Raw genomic sequence first — 20,558 nt, forward strand, 5'->3', positions numbered from 1 at the left:
AGCTCAGTCTTCCCTGACAGCTTGGCATTGCTCCTCCACACCCTTGACAAAAGCCAGCCAGTCTCTCTTTTCAGTCAGCAACTTCCAGCCCTGCTGCTGCCCGAGTCCCTCACGTTTCCCACAGCTGCCCTCACGACACTAAAGTGCATTATAGTTTTTTATAGGTCACCCAAAAAACGCTGACTGCTTTAGGACAGCTACAAGCACAGTGGCTGATGCCTCAGCCCGCTGGGGTCGCTGCCTGCGTGTGACCAGCGGGAGAACCGGGGGCGGCCGGGCGGCGAGCAGCCTGCTGCCCATCAGCGGCCGTGCCCGGGAAGATGGCAGCGTCCCGGCCGCGCCGCCAGGCAGCCAGGGAGGGACAGGCGCTCCCCGGGGACCTGCAGCGGCCGGAGGGGACGTGTGAAGGCGGCGGGGCCAGCCCGCGGCGCCCTCAGCCCCGCGTTACCTCAGCGGCGCTGCTCAGCTGAGGCGCGGGGAGCGGAGCCTCCATCGCCACACGGCGGCGGCAGAGAGCGCGGCGCCGCCACCGCCCCTCTCTATCGTCGCGGCGCCGAGAAGGCCTCATCACTGCGCGACGGCGGCGACAGAAAGCCCGGTGGCCCGGCTCGGCCCCTCCCGGTACCTCACGGCTCGGACCGGTACCTCACGGCCCCTCACGGTACCTCAGGGCGCGTCCCGGTGCCTCGCGGCCCGTCGCGGCTCGGCCCGGTAGCTCAGGGCGTGCTGTGGCCGTGAAGGAGGAGTGGTGGCGGCAGTGGGGGTCCCGTGGGGAGGCGGGGGTGCCCCAAGGGCAGCGCTTTCTTGATGCCTGACGCCTGTGCCCACCGCGTTTTCTCCTTGCAGAGCGGTGTTTCTGAGCCTGAGTCTTATTGTTGAGCCTAATGGGTTTTCTCCTTCCAGAGCATTCCTGTTAAGATTGCTTCCATAAAGACATGACCACGCAGGTAAATGAGAGCTTAATTTTAAATTAAGTAATTGTTGGTTTGATATATGTACTATATATATATTTCTAGGCTGCTTATGCATAATACTAATTATTTTTTCTTTCTAGTACGGTATTCTCTTCAAGCAAGAGCAAGGTGAGAAGACACCGATATTTATTAAATAATACTGGCTTCCTTGGGCAATGTAAAGCAGATATGTGTCTGAGATCATCTGGGTTATGTTTATATGACATGTAAATCTGAATAGCTTAAACATATCTGTGCAGTTTTTCAACAGTGACCTTGGTAAACATAGACCTTGTGTGCTTTGAAACAATAACAGCAGTGATAAGGCTCCCAGAGCACTGATAGACCTGAAGTGCAAGGGGGTCTGCTGCTAACATTAAACAGGCAATTTTAGCGTTACCAAAGCCTACTTGACTTTTTTTGGTGACTGGACTCTCATATACTGAAGTAGTCCCAGAAGTCTGTAGGTACTGTGACTAGAGTAGCATGTTCTTGCTGCAGCAGATGCAATAGACTTATGATAAAAAAACTCCATGGTTTTTGCCTGATAAACCAGCTGCATAACTTCCTTTCATAAAAATGTCAAAATACAGCTACAATGTAGACCTTTGTCAGAGCAATCTTAAAATTGTAAAAGAACACAAAAAAGGGCAGTTTCCTGGTTTAAATTTAACTCTGTGTCATGTCAAGACATTAATTGGGCTATCTGCTCTGAATATTACATAGGTGTCCAGCCTATAACGGGAAGTAAAAATTGGTTGTTATCTTCCATCAAAAGAAACCACCTTAACTTTTAGTTTCTATGTTTATATTCTCTTTTAGCTCATGATGATGACATCTGGTCAGTTGCCTGGGGAAAGAACAAAAAGGATGGTTCTGAAATTGTGATCTCTGGTTCTTTGGATGATCTAGTGAAGGTCTGGAAGTGGTAAGTGAACTGCTCCATACTGAATGGTTAAAACCAGTTTTAACCCTGGGAAGTAGTCAGTGTGGAGTTAAAGCAACCTTAAATTTCCACAACAGGTAGCATGACACAGCTCTTGAGCAAGCTTATCTTCATTGGTACATGCTTTTTACAGGAGTGGTAGCATTCCAATGTGCTTTAAATTGGGAAGAACACAAACCCTTCTGAAAATATACATTGAATTTTATATGTCTTCTGTGAGAGAATGGTAGAACTTGATGCATTTTGAAACCAAAGAATTAGAAATGAAGCTTTTTATGAGACAATGCATTGAGGGCATGTATACTGTGAAAGGAATAATGAGAACAAAGTAAAAGAGAAAATGTTACCTTCCTTTCTTATCAAAAAAAAAGAAAAGAAATATATCTTCATAATCCTCATACAAGTGACACTGAAGTGTACTTTTGCAATGTTTTCCTCTCTCTTAGCCAGAGCAATATTAAGTCTGTGCTTCACTTTAGTTACTTCAGTAGCTTTGTGTGATATTCTAAAAATGTTAGTCATTGTTTCATGTTGTGCTGGCAGATTGGGTCTGCTGTGCAAGTAGTCATGTACTGCTGTGTGATGGAGATTTCTGTGGGACTCCTTACAAACTTAAAATGAAGTACATGCTTTTCAGAAATACGATAAATGATTTGTTTCTTTCCTTTGAGTACAGTGAGCAATTTGTGCATAGCTGTCCTCACTTTCCATGGGTACTTCTGTTTTCCTATGGTTGACCAGAATTCAGAAGTGTGGGTTAATTTGTTTATTTGTTTTATCCGAGGTTGGATTTCAGTTAAGTACCTCCAGCTATTCATAACTGGCCTTTTCGTTCCCTTTAACAAAAGGAATGGTGAAAAATTGAACCTACAGTGGACGTTAGAGGGTCACCAACTAGGTGTGGTATCTGTGGATATCAGCCACACAGGTTCCATTGCAGCATCCAGCTCCCTAGATGCCCATATTCGCCTTTGGGATTTGGAAACTGGCAAACAGATCAAGTCAATAGATGCTGGACCTGGTAAGATATCAGTGTTAATCTGTGTGTAAGAAATTTCCTAAACCTAGGTGGTAACTACTGTACATTATATAATTAGGGTATATGAGATGACTGGGACTTTTAAAATCTTTCTTGATTTGCAGAATCTTAAAATCTGAGTGATTTTTATCAGCTCAATATAAAGTAATATCAGATGGTTTTACATTTTTACACTATTTACACTTTTTTAGATATGTTTTTTTGTTAGATAAAGCAGAATGGAAACCAGCTTGCTCTTACACATATGTTAATATAAAGGTATTTTAAAAAATGATCCAAACACTTACTCAGACTGGTTTACAAAGGAAGTCTGAGTCTTGATTTCTAGTTATATCTGAATTGAATTTAAGCCATATATGTGATGCTTATTTATGCAGTACATCCAAGCCTAAGGGAACAAGTCAAAGTAGGGTAAAGCTGAAGTCTAGACTGATGTTGCATTCTCTGAGTTGGAATGCAGGGCCTAAGATTTTATTGTTACTTCACTGATCCATTGGCAGTCCCGTAATTAAAAACAATCTTGGAGTGTTTTAGGTAATTAATCATAAGAATATAGAAAAATCTGTGAATTACATTGTGCCAGATAAATATAGTATGTTACTCTGAAAGGTTTTTTAATTCACTTGTAACACATGTTGACCCACGTTACATTCATATATCTGCATGATTCTTCTCCATCTTCTGTGCATTGGTAACTGCTAGTTGTTGCTTTCTTACACTGGTTCAATACCTGTCAGCATGAGGAGAAAAGAACGAATTTATACTTCACATATGCAGCCTTAAATGCTAAATTTGTTGTTGCAGTAGGGGCTACTAAACTTGAGATCTTAGTAGAAAATGTCATCTTTCACTAAACTTAAATAAATATCTCATGCTTTACTCCATTAAAAGGAAGTTCACATTAATGAGCTTGTATGCTCCTGGAGTATTTAGTAGAGTTTGGAGTATTAAGAGTAGCCAGGGATAAACGTCTAAACATATGCGTTCTGAACTGACATTGGGTAAGGACTAACAACAGTATTCAGCTAACTGAATGTTGTTTTTTTGTTTGTTTTTGTTGTTGTTATTTTTTAATATAGTTGATGCTTGGTCTCTGGCTTTTTCACCTGATTCCCAGTACCTTGCAACAGGAAGTCATGTGGGAAAAGTAAATATTTTTGGTGCTGAAACTGGAAAAAAAGAATATTCTCTGGATACCAGAGGAAAGTTCATCCTTAGCATTGCATATGTAAGAACAATAACTGATCATCTCTTATATTTAATATGTGGTAATATGTTATAAGCCTTTTTTTTTTTCTTTCGTCACTTTATTTCTACATGATATTGTCGACCGTGCTTTGTGACAAGCCGCTAAGAGCATCGGGAGGGGAGGTACATAGCATAAATTCATACAGTTGTTAAATGCATACTTGCTGTGTTTTATTACAGAGTCCAGATGGGAAATACTTAGCCAGTGGAGCGATAGATGGCATTATCAATATTTTTGATATTGCAACTGGAAAACTTTTGCACACGCTAGAAGGTAATGGTTTGCCTATTTGCAGTACCTAAGCTCTGGTTTCATTCAGGAAAACTGAAAGATATAATGTAAGTCAGAGTTGGATACAATAGCCACAGCATAAATGAATTTGTGTTTTTTGTCCATTAGATTTTATTTATTCATTTACTTAATTTGCAAAATAAGAGGCAAACTGTAAACTCAGGCTTGTAGCATAAATCCCATCCCTATCTTAAAATATCAAGTCAGTAATGCTTAACTCATTTCTTAAATTGCAGTTGCTTCTTGTATTGTAGTGCACTACAAGTGAGACTAAGCCGAATCTATGCTGCTATACATGATTTTTCTTTTGAATATGGTATCAGATTTATAGCAAAGTATTCTTGTTTCAGAAAACAACTGAACATACTATGTTGTAAAAGATACGCATTTTTAAGGTGTGAGCTTTTACTGTTCATGCAGATTCTGCCCAGTGCAAAATATAGAACCCAACAACTTCAAACACTATTAAATCATGTTAGAAAACATGACGCTTGTCATATTAGAAAGCATTGTGAGATCAGAAAACTATGTTTTCCTACATCACTTCTAATTAAGATCCTCAGCTGAAAGGAGTACTTTTGTGTTGCCTTGGACATGCTTTAACATTCAAAGCTCAGAATATTGCCAGTTTCCATTGTATGTTGTGTGAAGAAGCCAGCAGAGGCATAGAGAGGTTGCTTTCTTTTAACAGGGAATGCTGTTCTGATGTAACTCTCACTACTATTACTGTCATTAGTAAGCAGTAGAGATAAATTCTGAGCCATGCAAAACTTTGCATTTCAGGTCATGCGATGCCTATTCGTTCACTGACATTTTCTCCAGATTCTCAGTTACTTGTAACTGCTTCAGATGACGGCTACATCAAAATCTACGATGTGTGAGTTTTCATTTTGCAAGATATGCTAACAGTAAAGTAACTGTTCCAAAAAGCTGAGGATGTAAAAAATGTAAAATTCCCTTCCGCTTTTGGACAATTCTTTATTGAATAAGTAACCTTAGCTTAAATAATAAAACATTAAATCTTCTAGTTTTTAAGAAGTACATAGGTAGATGATAGTCTTAGTTTGAAATCAGTTTTCCTCATACTTGCCCCCGTAAGCAACAGGCTAATTGTTTTGTATATCTGTCCTGTGTGTTTGTGTTTACACATCAGAAACATCTGTACCTACCTGAAGTGACATCGTTTACTTTTTTTTCTCTTGCATTGTGACAAAAATTGGAGGAGTTTCCTGGGAAGGAAAAGGCACTGATTCAGTCATCTTCACTCCTCTATACCTGCATTACTGTGCATTCTTTGTAGAAGTTTTCCAGGCCAAACTGTTTTGTCCACCTATCCATCTTTGTAGTGACCTCTTTTTAAGTTTGGAAATGGAAAACCAGAACCTATTGCAACACAAGACAGCTTGATTGAAAAAATGTCCTCCTTCCGTGATCCTTCCATTGAACTATTCGTGACTGCGCTGATTACAGTATATTCTAGTTGCTTTCTCCCTGGAATTCACAAACCAAATGTTGATCTTACAATTCTGTGTTCTAAATTTGTTCTTTCTACAGACAGCATGCAAACTTGGCTGGCACATTAAGTGGTCATGGATCCTGGGTATTAAATGTAGCATTTTGTCCTGATGATACCCATTTTGTTTCCAGGTAATGAGGATTTTAAACTCTTATGCTTATTTAAAAAAAAAAAAAAAAAAGTTTTATATTTATAAGTGGAGATTAATCAGAAAGTAGATGTGTTCAAATTGCAGTGAAATCTGTAATGGAATAGCAAACATAACAATAAAAGACTCAAGCTGATTTGTAATGTAATAGCAGTTGTAGTCAATACTATTTCATAGTATAAGTCATCTCACTGCAGTGTAGTTTCCTACAAGTGAAAAATACTTTAATGAAAAAAAGGGCAATTTGATTCTAAATATCTGAAAAGCTGCTGTTAAAAAACAAATACAACCTAATGTAGTAGTAGTACATGTTGATTGAGTTGAACTGCCTTAACAGCTCTTAAAACAGCTTAGACAGTTGGGAGACCTGGTATATACAATAGGCATTTCTTGATCTTTGGATCAAGAATTTTCAAAGAATTTTCTGACTAAAACAGGAGTCCTCATTTTCATACTGCAGATACTGAAACAGTGATGTATCTTAAAGGTTACTAGACCTGGTAGAAGATGCAAATCTTTGTTAATTTATCCCTATCTTTTAAGCTCTGAAATAAACTAGTTAATCTATTAACTTAAATTTTGATTATTTTTCCAGTTCATCTGATAAAAGTGTAAAAGTTTGGGATGCCGGAACAAGAACCTGTGTTCACACTTTCTCTGACCACCAAGATCAGGTATGTTACAAACTTAATATTGTCTGGTCTACCATCACTTTACCTAAATCACTGTAAACAGGAAAACTTAAGTTGTGCAGTTGTGCGTGCTTGTGCTTAAAAGAGGAGTTGGACTTCAGCTTACTGTAATGAAATCTTAAAAGCTGCAATTTTTAGGCACTTAATATCAATCTAATATTCAAAGAGTGGTATAGGTTGAGCTCTTCCATGGAACCCATTTTTACAGGTCCAAACAAGGGTACTCCTGAGTGGCCAAATGGATTCTTATCAGACTGTATTTTTTATCTTCATGGTCTTATTTATCACTTACAGAGTGTGTGCAGGTGTAGGGGGAAGGAGTTATTTAAAAGGATGGTATTTTTAAAAAATATTTCAAACCATCCTTGAAACTCTATTTTTGCTGAAGGAAAGCTGTAATTGAGTAAAGAGGCTAGGAACCAGCTTACTTCTTTTTCCCCAAATGCTAGGTGTTAAGTAGAACAAGGCTGTATTTGGATGTTTAAGAGAAGACTTAAGAATGGAAATTCCTGCGTATTTTATTTAGACTCTTTTTTCCACAGTACTTTTTTGCTGGTAACCCCTTTTTCAGTTATCTACATCTGTGAGGATTTTGATACCAAGCATAATTGGGTTTCTAGTGTTGTTTTAGTTGTAATTACATGGACTTGTGGAAGGCAGGGATATGTCAGCCCCCTGCAACATTTGATCCCTATAGTTTTTAGATAGAAAAGCAGCGTATGAGATTTCCCCCAAAACATGTTGATACAGCTATTTTGTAATCTTGTATTAATGTGCTGGATAGACTTCATTCTTCCTCATGTTATTCTAATAAAAGGGATGAGTGAGAGTCATTTACAGGTTTATAAGTTTTTAGCTCAAGCCAGAGGACTGACCTGAATTTCTCTTGCTTTTGCACTGGTAAGTAAATGACTCTCAATTAACCCAAGGATAAACTAGGTCATTCTTTATCATACGCTGCTTCTCAGTCTGCATGAAAAGCACTTCAAAATACACTCAAAAAAAAGATGGGAGCCAAGAGTGTAAAAGGTTAAGACAGACTTATGCTACTTGGGGCAAGTACACTTTGGTATTTTTCCAAGTATCTTAAGGCTGCATAATCTGTAGTCAATGAAAGTAGAAAGCAAGAATTTACCAGGCAGCTAGAGGTCTCATCCCATTACAAGCCTTATCACTTGTTAAAGCAGGAATTGTAACTGTATTAGCTCTGAGAGGGTGTTCTTAAATAATCCTCTTTTGCTTCTTGTAGTTGGTATACATTACTTGTTGCAAAGATAAATAAATGTTTTGTCTCAGTACCTCCCCTTTATGATCTTCTCTATGTCCTATTTGCAGGTTTGGGGAGTGAAATACAATGGAAGTGGGTCCAAAATTGTATCTGTTGGAAATGACAAAGAAATCCATATCTATGATTGTCCTGTTTAAATGTCTTTAAATGTCTTTGGTTAACTTCTGTGGCAGTTCTTAAAAACACTGCAATCCTGTTTTTTTTTATTTTATAAAAAGCATTTTAGTAATGCTGATCTGATTTCCCACTGAAAATCAGATAATCAGATAAATTTATATGCAATCTTTATTGTTTAGCATGAAAGAAAGCTTTACTTTTTTAAAATAAAAACTATAGTTGCAAGTAACTTGTAACTAATCCTTGGAAAAATGTATTTTTGGAAATATACGGTCATGGGTGAGGTAACTGCTCAGTTAATCTACCACTGGTATCTCATCTCTTCCTGGCTTTCCTACATAAATAGACTAGAGCTAGAAATTGTTGACCAGCTTGAACAAGCTTATTTTAGGAAAAGGAAGAGTGACTGAGATTATGATAGCCTTCGCTCATCTTAATGTTGGTCCTCTATGTGGGATAGGGTCATTCAAGTTGAACACCTGTTCCAGCCATTGTATGGTGACAGGTGGCACCTTCATCATGGTTTAATTTCACTAATGGGTACTACTTGTTCTCAACCCTACTTCAGTACAAAGTCTGCTTTTATAAAACAGATAAAATGGAATTTTACTTTGCTATCTTGGCACAGTACAAAGCACCAACAGTATATGCAAGGCATAGCCTTTTGTTGTACAGCCACACCACCTTCTAGGAAAGCCTGAGATAAAGAGCAACAGTTTCTGAAAAAAGTCATTCTGGGGGGGGGGGGGGGGAGAAGTACCTCTGGTTAAATCATTCTGAAGTCAAGTACTGTATACACAGGAGAGAAATACTTCATAATTTTCTTGTTACACTTAACAGAGTTAAGATGATGAAAGAAGTCTACTCTCATCTGTAGGAAAGGAAGAGACAGGAGAACAGTACTATGAAGTAGTAGGGCAGGAATAAAATACTCTTGAAATACAGTTAGCTGGTTAATGGACTGCATACACAAAGACATCTAAACTAGTTGAACAAAGGAGCAGGAACTTAGAGAAACATGTTTAAGAAGACTAGCTTACAAAGCACGAAGAGAAAAAACAAAATGTGAAGTTCTATTTATTAGAAGTAACTTCAGCTATGTTTTATTCTATGAAATTAATTTCCAGTATGAAAATATTTACATAAGACACTCCACTTCTTAGCAGTATTGCCAGAGTCTTATATAAATAGCATAGGTGAAATAAAGTGAGAACCTTCACAGCACAAGAAAATGTATACCAACTCAGTTGGTTCTCAGCTGTGTGACATTTGCTTTATATATAAAGACAAGAACACAATATAAATTAGTTACAAAAAAAGTGATACTGACAGCGCAGCAACTCAATTTGCTGAACACAAAAACCAGAAGCAGTGGCTATTACAGCCATGCAGTTTTCATTGTGAAAATTTACATTTTAGATGATAGCCATTCCACCTTGCTTTAAGATGTCTGACATTGTACACCTGTTCTTGGACCCTCTTCATCTTCTTCATATGCTTCTCCCCCACTGTTACGGTAGGTTTGCTCACTAGGGTCAAAATCTTCAAGGTCTACCTGATCCATCTCATCTGTAATCATAACATCTTCTCGTGGAGGAAGCAGAGCCTCCAGCAGATTGAGTTTCTCCCTTGGAAGCCAGTGGTGCTCTGGGAACTGGACCTACAATTTTGTTTTAAACAAATAGTTACTCCTGATGCTAATAGATTTCTTTGCTACAAAAAAGCATGTAGTTAACTTACCAAAAATTGTATAATTAAGCTGCCTTTGTCCATTGGGGATTTGTAGATAGGCATCCCTTCATTGTAGATACACTTTAGGTCACCGTGTTTTATCACTTCACCTGCACAAAGGTCAGGAGTTGTAAGCAATCTTACATGACAGGAGTTTCGTAACCAATAAAAATAAACTTTAGGTTACAGAGCAATCTACAGAAAACAGCGCATACTGAAGCACACTAAAACAAAGCAAAGTGATAAAAACACCAAATAGAAATTCATCTTGAGTATTTCCTCTACTGTAGGCAAATCAGCTTTTCTTAGAACAGCCTCCAGGCTGAATTCACAGATTAATATGTATGTTTCTGGCCTCTCATGGCCTGTCTATCCTGCAACTGAAGTAGCAACCTTCCTAAGAAGCATTTGACAGCATTAGCTGGAATTCTGCATGCAGAGTTTCAGTTCTTAGTTTTGCCACTCCTGACTCCATGACTGCAAAAGCAGTTTGGATTTGTTGCATCAGTTGATTAAGAAACAGCTCTAGCACAGTCCAAAAGACAAGCAGTTTGCATGGCATCAGAATTCTGAAGACCTACCTGGCCTAGATGATATGACAAGAACTCTGTTGTCAAGAGTATCAATTGTCTTTTTGAAGCCACATAAAGCCTCTGAGAGTTGAATTCTCATTTTTGTAATTAAGTCATGCCCTCGCCTCTGAAAGACAGCATGATCCTTTTGATCAAGTACTATTATAACATCACCAGGCTCCAGATCAGGTTCTTGGTCACCTTCTCCATGAAATACTATCTTCTGACCATCTTTCATACCTGCAGAAGAAAAAGCAGTGAACTCTCAACAGAATTATTAGAATGGGATTAGGGATGCAGAACAAATAAACGTCTCTCACCTTTATCAACATGAACTTCTATGATCTTTTTCTCTCTTACAACCTTACAGCCATTGCAGTTGTCACACCTGTCCTTTGGGTTTATTCTTTCACCTTGGCCTTTGCATTCTGGACACACAGTTTGGATTTGCTGTACCATGCCAGGTCCAATCTGCTGAACTAGAACTTGCATTCCTCTTCCTTTACACACAGGGCACTTTTCTACTGCCCCTCGCTTTCCACCATAGCCTTTAACAGAAGAAGTTAAAGGTAATCTCAGGGGTAAAAAAAAAATTATTCTACAATAGTCAAGCTACAACTCACTGACTTCAAGAGAACCTTTAGGCAACTTAAGTAGTTCTGTAATGCAATTCCAATTTAATTAGGATTTAGTTTCCATGACAAACATGCCCCACAAGTTAGGAGTTTTAACATACAAAAGAAAGCCAACTTCTCTACTCACAGCTCATTTAATAGTCTCCCTGCACCACCAGCTCTCTCCCCCCCCTCTACTCCCCCCATTATCTTGGTTTTGAATGAATCATCAACATACAGCCTTCCACAGCTACATTTTCCATTAATGCCTTGGTAAGAATTGCTTCAGTAAAAATGTAAAAACATAGTAAGATAGAAGGCTACATTAAGATCTACCTCAGTGAAGATCAGGCATTATGGATGCTTAAGAGGTGTAAAACAAGTCGCACAACTCTAGCTACAATTCTACTGCCAATTATTCAAGAAAAAGTTTAACAAAACAGCTGTTGATTAAAGCTTCCAATTCAAGTATGTAATAAAGGTGCTCTTGATGACAATTTATAGACTTCAAGTCTGCCATTAGAGCAATAGGTTAACACCACTGTCTAGGAAGAGGGCCTTACTCTTGAATACAGATTGACATAAAGCTGTCTGATTCAGGGCGGGGGGAAGAGAAAAATATATTAAAAAAATCACACTTTGTTCCCAGCCCTCCACTATGTTATTCAAGAAGATCTTGGAGTAAGAGGTGCTTGAAACCACTGCTTATTTCACCTTCACATTTCCCACATATAACATTCTTCTGCAGTGCCAGTTTCCTTGTAACGCCATTATATAAGTCTTCAAGAGATACACCTAACTGGTGCACAACATTCTTGCCTTGGAAAAACAGAGAAAGAAAAATTAATTCTGGTTCAGCTACTGGGAGGACTAATGCTTATTTAAAGGCTTCTATACTTGTTCATACATGCAGTCTCACTGAAGAAATGTTAATTCCAGACTTTGAACAGAGCTCAGCCCCCTTAAAAGCATGTGCAGTTCCATCAGCTTCCACTAAGCTGCACCCACTTAGGTCAGAACAAAGTTGAGCTGTAGTTAAGTAAAGCATCATTAAAGCCACCTGACCCCTCCTTCTCCCCATAATTTTATAAGCTTAACCAAAACAGAAAGATGCAAGGACACTACCAGCTTCAGATCTAGTCAATTTAGGAATTGCTGTTAGGCCTACCTATATATTTACATGCCACTTCATAGCGTGATTTCAAAGACATGGCAGCAAGTTACTACTTGCTCTTCCAACAGACATTGGGAATGAACAAGAAGAAATCATTGTGCTTTTGGGAACAGTATGTACTCAGTGCCACATAATTTCTCCCAAATCTTTTCATGGGATTCAACATTAACTTAAGTTGATGGTGTCCTTTGAAGCAAGTTGCCCAAAGCATATGAGCAAGTGAGGCATAAATTTAGAAAGAAGATAACTTAAAACTTATCTGCTAGCCATCTTGACAAGTATTTCCCCCCTCCCCTAAAAATTACACCCATACCCATTTTAACAAAAATAAAATAAGCACAAGTAATAAGATTGCTATGGCTACATCATGTTATCTATTTTAGTAGAATCTCACTACTAGATTAACTAAAATTCATAGGTTACGTGATCTATTAATTCAACTAATAAAACCCACACTATGTGCACTTAGCAGAACAGCAGTACCAGAGCACACGTGTTTTATGCTTAAGTGCATGGTTAGAATTTCTAGAACTTGTTTAGAACTGTGTACCTCTTCTCTCTCTATTCATTCGGCCTCCACCACCAAAGAACATGTCAAAGATGTCCATGGGTGAAGAGAAGCTGCCGCCACTCAGGCCTCCTTCTTTAATAGCCTGCTCCCCACCCTGGTCATAGAGGTCCCTTTTCTTTGGGTCCGACAGAACTTCATATGCCTGGGATATGAGTTTAAACTAAAAAGAAAAAAGAAGCTCTGAACAACTATGACCAAGAGGAAATGTAACCCTCTCACGTGCAACTCAATCTTCAGATTGAGCCACTACAATACTCTTGCAGTGTTTGTTTTTTCCAAGAGAAAACTCCCTCAACAATAGAGCCTAATAATACACTTTTGTCCAGGAAAAACAGCAGTCTTCTCCCTCCCACCCACCAGCATATTACACACAAACTTAGAGTCACATCCAACTTACAGGCATATGCAAACTGCCCCTTTGATGCTCATGGGTTGCAGCCATCATACACCTCTAACAAACCTGTTTAGGAAGGGATATGATGCTATCCCCTAAGTCTTTGGGGTCCCTGGATGCTCACTGGCCACAGCAGCACTAGTCATTCTAGAGCTACACAGCAATCTTTAATGGCTGCTGAGCTCCTATACTCAGCTAAAATTAAACAAATATTTAAGTGACAAAGCACTGGTGTAACTACAAATGGAACGAATTTGGATAAAAATCGGAACATCAACCTTATCCAGATGTGACATTCTTTAAAAAGCCATCCAAAGGCTTCTATTACTAAATCTTATTAGTAAAATAGTAATAGAAAAGAGCATTGAAAAATGGGCTGAAATGGCTTGTTCAGCTTGCTCATTTTCAACATGATCTGCTTATGACCAGGTAAACTTGCAGACCAAAAATAAAAGCATTAGAAGTTAACTTAGCCTATGTTACTATTTAACTAGTTTAGGTTTGTGAATTAGTATACTACATGCATAATTATTGTGTTTCCTTTCTTACATTAGGGTATTAATTATCAGACCTATTTCTATGTAAATAAACCTATAAATCAAGTTTGTTTTCCATAGGTCTCCAGTTGTGGTGCTCCTTTAGTAGGGAGCTGAGTGGGTCTCTCTTTTTAAATGAAACAGATGTGCTGTAAACAGTCCACTCACGGCTCAGCCCAATGGAATGGCTTCCTCTGGGTAGTTTCCCTATCCACCTGCTTTTGTGTTTCCTCTAAAGAACTCATGCTGTTCATAGGCACAAATCCATTCACTGCAACCCCAATGTGCACAGTAGTGCTGGCAGGTGGATCCAGCTTTGACCTTCACAACATCCAATACAGCACGATGACCATTAAGGCAGCAGAAGTCCTTCTAGCTTCGCCTGCTTCAACAAGCATCACTGCTAAGAGTGAACTCCTGGCAGCTGTAAGGAACGGTGAGAGCAGTGCCCGGGGAAGGAGCCACGATGCCCACTTCTCCTCAGCGTGCCCTCCTGCCGCGGCCGGGCACCAGGCCTGCTGCCAAGCCGAGGCCTCTTTACCCAGTCCGCACACCCGCACCCTTCATTCATCCCGGGTGCCGCAGGAAGGGCGCTGCGTCCGTGGCCGGGCTGGGGCAGCGCTGGAGCAGAGGAGCTCCCCCGGGCGGCGGGGAGCCGGGCAGCTCCGCGCCAGCCCCAGGAGCCGCCACCTGGAGGCCGCCCCGCGGCCCCGCACCCCCGGCGGAGCGGCCCCGAGGCCTGCAGGCGGCGGCCACGCGGGGCCCGCCCGGCCCAGGCAGCCCCGAACCCCGCCGCGCCCCCCGGCCCACTCCCGGCCCCAGCCCCGGTTCCGTACCCGCTCGCCCTCGCTGGGGTTCTTGTCGGGGTGGTACTTCAGCGCCAGCTTGCGGTAGGCGCGCTTGATCTCCTCAGAGGAGGCGGTGGGCTTCACCTGCAGGATGTCGTAGTACTCCGTCTCCTTCACCATGGTGCCCTGCTCTGCTCTGCTCCGCGGGGGACGCACCGCGCTCACCGCCCGTCACGGCCCCAGGCCCGCCGCTGCCGCCCCGCTCAGCGCTGCAGCCTCCCGGCCCCGCCGCCTGCCCGCCCGCCCGGCTCTGCGCGAGCCCCGCCTCTTCCGCGCCTTTTATAGCGGCGCCGGCCGAATCTTCTGGAATGACGCCGCCGGACGTCACGGCCCTGGAACGGTCTAGAATCCCTGCGCGTGACGTCACCGCCGGTAACCGGCGGGGCGGGGCCGGGCCAGGCCTCAGCCGCCGCCAGCACCCGTCGGGGCCTCGGGGGGGCTGCGCTGGGCCCGGCCCTGCGGCCGCTCCTGTCAGGGCTGGCGGGCTCGGAGCCCGAGTTACGGGGCCCTGCCCGGTGTGTGTCCCGCTCCTGGTAACGGGCGGGCGCTCCTGAGGGCGGGGAGCAGGGAAAAATCCACAGCGAAAAATCAAAGCAATGACAAAGGGAACGGTTCAACGCCACAGGGTCAGCGGCGGTAACCGCTGTCCTCTGGGTGCGTGGTCAGTGACAGCAAAGCACCTAAATCTGTATCGCAAAATTGTGACGTTGCCCTGGCAAGCAAGTAAAGAAACTTCCAAAAATGACTACAGAAAAAAAATTGTAGGGTGGGAATTTAATTTTTTGGGAAAAAAAAATAATCTTCAATGGTTTTTACCTTGAAGATAAGTTGGCTGTAACATTAAACCAGTTAACAGGTTTGCAGTAGCTGAATGCTCCAGAGGCTTTCCAAGCACATCACGAATTCACCGAAAATTGAATTTCAAAGGTCAATTTAAAGCAAGTTGCAAAGAGGCAGGCAGTACATCGCTGCAGGGAGCAGGACCCCCTGTGCGCGTAAATGTAACCCTCTGTAAGGACAGGGCAGCTCAGAGCTCAGGTCAGTGCGCTCGCAGTCACAGCTGTTGGTGAATACCCTGCCAGAAGCTGCTCTGCTGTGGGTTTTTGCTGAAGAGCATTGGGCCTCTTGCTTTGTGTTCTTTTAATCAACTATCAGGTTATAGTTACTATCAAGCATTCATTTTCTCCATCTTTGGAGCCAGTTGGGACACCTAACTCATTATTTGGTCAAAGAACCAGCAGGAAAAGTAGCAAGGGCTGGTGTTTGGGGTTCGAGTAAATGGAAGTGGTGTCAGTCCATCGCTATCGTTTGCGTTCCTCTACTCTGACAACCACAGCGATTGCGGTACCTGAGGGGAGCACAACGCTTCTCTAGCTGTCTGATGCAAAACGCTTCCTATTTTTCAGTACCGTGTTTATTGAATAGAGCTGGAATCCTTAATAGCCAATTTAATTCCTCTAATGTCTCATAGTAAACGTAGTACAGCCTCTAAACATTCAGGCATGTTTCTCAGCAATTGCAGCTCTAGTTCCCTTATCTCCTAGGCTAGCTTGGTGATCGAGTGTGTACAGGCCTGATGCAATTTCTTCTGCTACACACCTTGCCTTCTCAAGTCTGGTTGTTCCTCACCAGCGGTTCCTTACCTGCTTCTCAGATGAACACCTGATCTCTTGCTCTCCTTTCCCTTCCTTCTTTTCCTGCTGCATGCAACACTATGAATCACCTTGTCACTTCTTACTTACCAAGTCTGTGTCTAGGTGTAAAAAAAAAAAAAAGCAGAGAAGCTCTGTTCTCTCCAAGAAGGCAGGACTGGACCGGACTGGGAGTTGGGGAATAATTAGCTCCTACTGCCTGTTTCATTTAACCACCAGGGGACTCTGTGTTTGGTTTTAAAATAGGTATTCTCACTGTTAGCACAAAATGAGTCAAAACATTCCCTCCAACCTGACTTTTGGAACATCCATCGTCTTTATAGGCTGTAAGAAGTATGCATTTTATGAAATACAGAATCTCTCTGTTGATGTTTGTTTCTCTTACCTGGCCACACCATATGTAATGAACTGTGCCTTCCAAACAATTAAGCTGTTGCTGGAAGTGGCATCCCAGAGCCATGAGTAAGAGTGCAGTCTGCAGCTGGGCTTTCTTTGAGCACCCTTGACTTTTTGTAAAGATGTTCCAAGAATAACCTAAAAACAAACAAACAAACAAACAAAAAGGTAAATCTGGGCGCTTGGGAGTTGTTTTCAAAGGCACTGACATTTGCATAAAGGGAGCTTCAGCTGTCCCTCGCAAAGGTGAAATCTGAATCACAACAAACTTCCTTGCTGCTGAGCTGGATTTTTCCAGTATCCAAACCCAAACAGATACCATGATTTCTACAGTGCATTAGGAGAAATACCTTTTAAATAACATACTCAACCTATAGTTTTTAGTCTTTCTTAAGATATGCTTCAGAAAGTTTTAAAACAGTATCGTGTAGTGGACTTCAAGTGGTACTGGAATTCTTTCCACAGAATGAAATATTGAAAGGATAATTTGGGCAGAAATCAGCTCTTAGGAAAGCATTTTTGTTCTTGGTGAAAAGTAAAAGACTAGTATCTGTAAGGAAATGGAAATGATGGCATTGTTTCAAGATGTTAGGACAGTTTATAGTGAGTGATTAGCATCTTCAGAGGATTTTTCAGAGCCAAGTTTTAATTAAAATATGTGACAATCTGTAGTAATTAACTTCAAGTGATAGTAATACAAAGTGAGTAAGAGAGACCTGTTTCCATAGTACCATTTTAATTGGTTAAGGCTGTGCAGCTGTGAGTGTTTTGGGCCTGTATAAAATTTGAAACTGGATACATAAACACCTGTGAGTAACTGTGAGATTGTACATTGCTTGCAGTCTAAACCAGGCTTTTCCTCAGAAGGAAGCAGTAAAATGGTTTCTAGATGTGCTTGTCCACCAACCAACAGTCGTTTTGACCTTATGGGTCACATTTTTCTCTCTAGGTGCTCAGAAATAGCTCTCTCCTCGTGTGCATTCACAACTGCTTTTTTCTTACAATTTTCTTCCTCCATCTGTACAAACTTAAAAGCAAACTTAAGATGCTTTGGGTATAGATGCTCCAACAGCTTTACAGGAACTGGTCGGTGGTGTGTTGTTTTTTTTCTGATTGTGGAACAATTCCTTAAAAGCAGAGTGCGTTTTTCAGAAAGGTAAGGTGAAATTCCTGTCACCGTAGCATGGCCAATGAGAGAACGCATCTTTAGAGATCGCTACTGGAAATTTCTTGATATACAAATACATGGCAGCTGGATATGTTTGTGGGTAGCGAAGGGTTTTGTGGGTTAAACTGCATTTTTCCTGCCCAATGTCTGTGAAGTAGATGCCTCATTTTAGCCTAGAGACTGTAGAATCACAGAATGGTTTGGGTTGGAAGAGACCTTCAAGATCATCTAATTCTACTGCCGTGCCATGGGCAAGGACACCTCCCACCAGCCCAGGCTGCCCCCAGCCCCATCCAGCCTGGCCTTGGGCACTGCCAGGGATGGGGCAGCCACAGCTTCTCTGGGTAGCCTGTGCCAGTCCCTCACAACCCTCACGGTAAAGAAGATGCTGATTTGAGTGCAGATAAATTCTCTTCAGTTCTGGAAGTGTAGTGAAGCATATCTAAGGGTAAAAGTTGTCCTTTTTAAATTTTATTTTTAATCAGAATTTGTTCATTAGAAGTGAATTGGTAGAAGGCATATGCGTGAGTTCAGAAAGATGTTGCTTGCCTGGGCTTTTTCATGGAACCACCTACTCTTAACTACTGCTTAGTCCAAGCTAACTTAAATTAGTTGATCTTCCAGGAGTGGTTTAGTACATATTTATCTAGTAAGAGTTACTGGCAGCATAACCAAAGTACTGTTTGGGTTTAGAGTTTTGTTCTAATGACATAAAGCCTTTGAAGTAGGAACTGAAAAAATATTATAGACCTTTTTTTCTGGTTATGTTTTTTGTTGTTGTTTTTAGACTCAGTGCTGGAGGTCTGAAGTAACAATAGGACCACCAGGTTAGCATCATGCTTCTACCAGAAACCATTGTTCTACATTAAGAAGTTTGTTACCAGTCATGAAATCAAGAAAAAAAAAAAAAAAAGCCAATCACGCATAGTTGTTCAGCTGCATGAATCAATGGCCTGCTTAAACTAACTGGGATAAACAGCAAGGAGCATCCAGAATTAGTATATTTCTCCACTTGTTTTAAATGAACATAAGTTTTGTAGTGAAACAAACACGCTTGCCTTAGGGAAGAAATGACAGAGCACGCAGCAATGGACAACTTTATGTTGCCATGGCAGCAGTGTGAATTAAACCTGAAACATCCCATCCCAAATATGAATGGAGTGCCAAGCACTCCACCCACCTGTCGGCTGATCTCTGCACTGTGGTTGAGCTGGTTACGAGCCATGGTAACAGCACGGCTTTGTTTTGGCATCTGTAATATTTCTGTTTGGGATCTTGTGACAGCACAAGTTTGCAGCAACAGTGTCTTAACACTAATTCCTGGAAGGTACCAATCATGATTGTAAAACAAAGGACATAAACAGCACACGAGCTTTATTCACCTCTTCATTTCTTTCATAGCTTCGTGAGCCTGTCAATCTGCAGAAAGCTTCACCTGCAGCTGGAAGAAGCAGCCTGTCCCATTGCAAGAATTCAGTCTGTGAGTTGAGCACAATCTCATGCGTGTTGCATACAGGCATCAAAGAAAACACTTACTGTGCTAACAACAGCATTGTGTAAACTGCAGCATGTAAAAATTGTTTGAAGGTCAAGATTCCTTACTGAGCTTTACATAAGTTATCCTCATTTACTAGATGTATTTGAAGAGTACTGAAAAACGTACTAGGACTGCAAAGACAATTTCATTGTGGAACTTTTTCTTACAGCATGACATTCATAATTCTGTAGTTAAAATTAAGTTATAGAAGAGATCTATATATACTCTATTTAGAAATGTTTTCTTCTGATTATTAAATGAAAGCACAAGTTTTGGAGCATAAACAGCCATTTCTCTTCCATGAGACTAGCTGTTCAACACCAAGATACAAGTTATACAAGGTAATGTGATCATCTATTTGGATTCCTTCCTTTAACATAGCAAGGAAAACATTTCACATGACCAGAAGAAAAGATAAAGTGAGACTTCTTGCAACGGAGTTTCAAATCTGTGGTTTCGTTTTTTTTTCTTTTTTTTTTTTTTCTTTGAAGTACGTCTGGAAAGCTAGTTGCAAGCTCAGGTAACATATCAAGGGGCTTTCTGAAAACAGTCCTTGGAGCAAAGTGAGAATTATTCCAGAACGAAGGAATTAAATCAGCCCTGACCAAAAACAGAACAAAACATATCTCTATGAGATAAAGTGTTTTTTACAGTTGAAATATCCCCTGTTCTGTGTTCAGGGATTTTCAAAGTGACTTTCTGTGAGTGGTGAAAATAGGGCACTTAAAATCCCACTGTGAAGTTTTCTTTCTTTTCCTTTAATTTCAAATTGCATTATGCATAATTAGGCATTTGGATATGGTGCAAATACTCTGGAATAAAATATGAATCTATAAAGCATCTATAAAGTATACTAGTCCTACATTTTCCTAATCAATGTGGATTTGTACCAGTAAATACCATTTTTGATCATGTTCTGTGGCTCTGAGGGAAATGGCAGGGCACAGCTTGCATCCCTCTCTCCTTTGAGAAGGGTTGCCATTAACACAGTCTTCTAGTAACTGCCTGTGGCTTAAGTTACCCCTCTGTCTGTGGAAGTTGTGTGGGGAAGTACCAGTTGGCTCAGACCAAAGTTGTCCCAGGGAAGATCCTCATAGTGGGTGGCTTGAGCTATTCCCTGGCTTTT

At 41.1% G+C, this 20,558-nt stretch overlaps 2 protein-coding genes across 20 annotated transcripts; one reads left to right on the forward strand and one right to left on the reverse strand.

Annotated features, from left to right (window-relative positions):
* The first annotated feature begins 509 nt into the window (after positions 1 to 509).
* SKIC8 (SKI8 subunit of superkiller complex) lies at positions 510 to 8,475 on the forward strand. Of its 18 annotated transcripts, none has more exons than XM_084531861.1 (11): positions 510 to 587; positions 901 to 947; positions 1,055 to 1,082; positions 1,776 to 1,881; positions 2,748 to 2,920; positions 4,018 to 4,166; positions 4,367 to 4,460; positions 5,262 to 5,355; positions 6,033 to 6,125; positions 6,738 to 6,816; positions 8,170 to 8,475. In XM_084531861.1, exons 2-11 carry the CDS (start codon positions 936 to 938, stop codon positions 8,257 to 8,259), a joined length of 918 nt encoding a protein of 305 aa, XP_084387987.1. In that variant the 5' UTR covers positions 510 to 587; positions 901 to 935; the 3' UTR covers positions 8,260 to 8,475. The 18 variants fall into 18 exon arrangements, with proteins under 18 accessions (XP_084387987.1, XP_084387986.1, XP_084387976.1 ...); XM_084531860.1 differs by having other exon boundaries at positions 516 to 598; positions 904 to 947; XM_084531844.1 differs by having other exon boundaries at positions 523 to 661; positions 847 to 947.
* An 812-nt stretch (positions 8,476 to 9,287) lies between these two features.
* On the reverse strand, positions 9,288 to 14,931 carry DNAJA4 (DnaJ heat shock protein family (Hsp40) member A4). Of its 2 annotated transcripts, none has more exons than XM_084531842.1 (7): positions 14,668 to 14,931; positions 12,881 to 13,061; positions 11,871 to 11,975; positions 10,863 to 11,090; positions 10,552 to 10,782; positions 9,980 to 10,080; positions 9,288 to 9,899 (listed from the first exon to the last, which is right to left on the reverse strand). In XM_084531842.1, exons 1-7 carry the CDS (start codon positions 14,797 to 14,799, stop codon positions 9,681 to 9,683), a joined length of 1,197 nt encoding a protein of 398 aa, XP_084387968.1. In that variant the 5' UTR covers positions 14,800 to 14,931; the 3' UTR covers positions 9,288 to 9,680. The 2 variants fall into 2 exon arrangements, with proteins under 2 accessions (XP_084387968.1, XP_084387969.1); XM_084531843.1 differs by lacking the exon at positions 14,668 to 14,931 and adding an exon at positions 13,299 to 14,620.
* Positions 14,932 to 20,558: the final 5,627 nt, after the last annotated feature.

This window comes from Aythya ferina (assembly GCF_964211825.1).
Source record: "Aythya ferina genome assembly, chromosome: 11".
Taxonomy (NCBI): domain Eukaryota; kingdom Metazoa; phylum Chordata; class Aves; order Anseriformes; family Anatidae; genus Aythya; species Aythya ferina.

What these genes read in the sequence shown, in the direction of transcription:
- DNAJA4 (XM_084531842.1), bottom strand. Translation starts at nt 14,799, where the DNA reads ATGGTGAAGGAGACGGAGTACTACGACATCCTGCAGGTGAAGCCCACC. An exon ending in ACCCCAGCGAGGGCGAGCGG is followed by an intron (nt 13,062 to 14,667) that starts GTACGGAACCGG and finishes TTTTCTTTTTAG; the next exon opens with TTTAAACTCATATCCCAGGC. An exon ending in AATGAATAGAGAGAGAAGAG is followed by an intron (nt 11,976 to 12,880) that starts GTACACAGTTCT and finishes TGTTTTTCCAAG; the next exon opens with GCAAGAATGTTGTGCACCAG.
- SKIC8 (XM_084531861.1), top strand. An exon ending in TCATCCTTAGCATTGCATAT is followed by an intron (nt 4,167 to 4,366) that starts GTAAGAACAATA and finishes GTTTTATTACAG; the next exon opens with AGTCCAGATGGGAAATACTT. An exon ending in TCTCTGACCACCAAGATCAG is followed by an intron (nt 6,817 to 8,169) that starts GTATGTTACAAA and finishes TCCTATTTGCAG; the next exon opens with GTTTGGGGAGTGAAATACAA.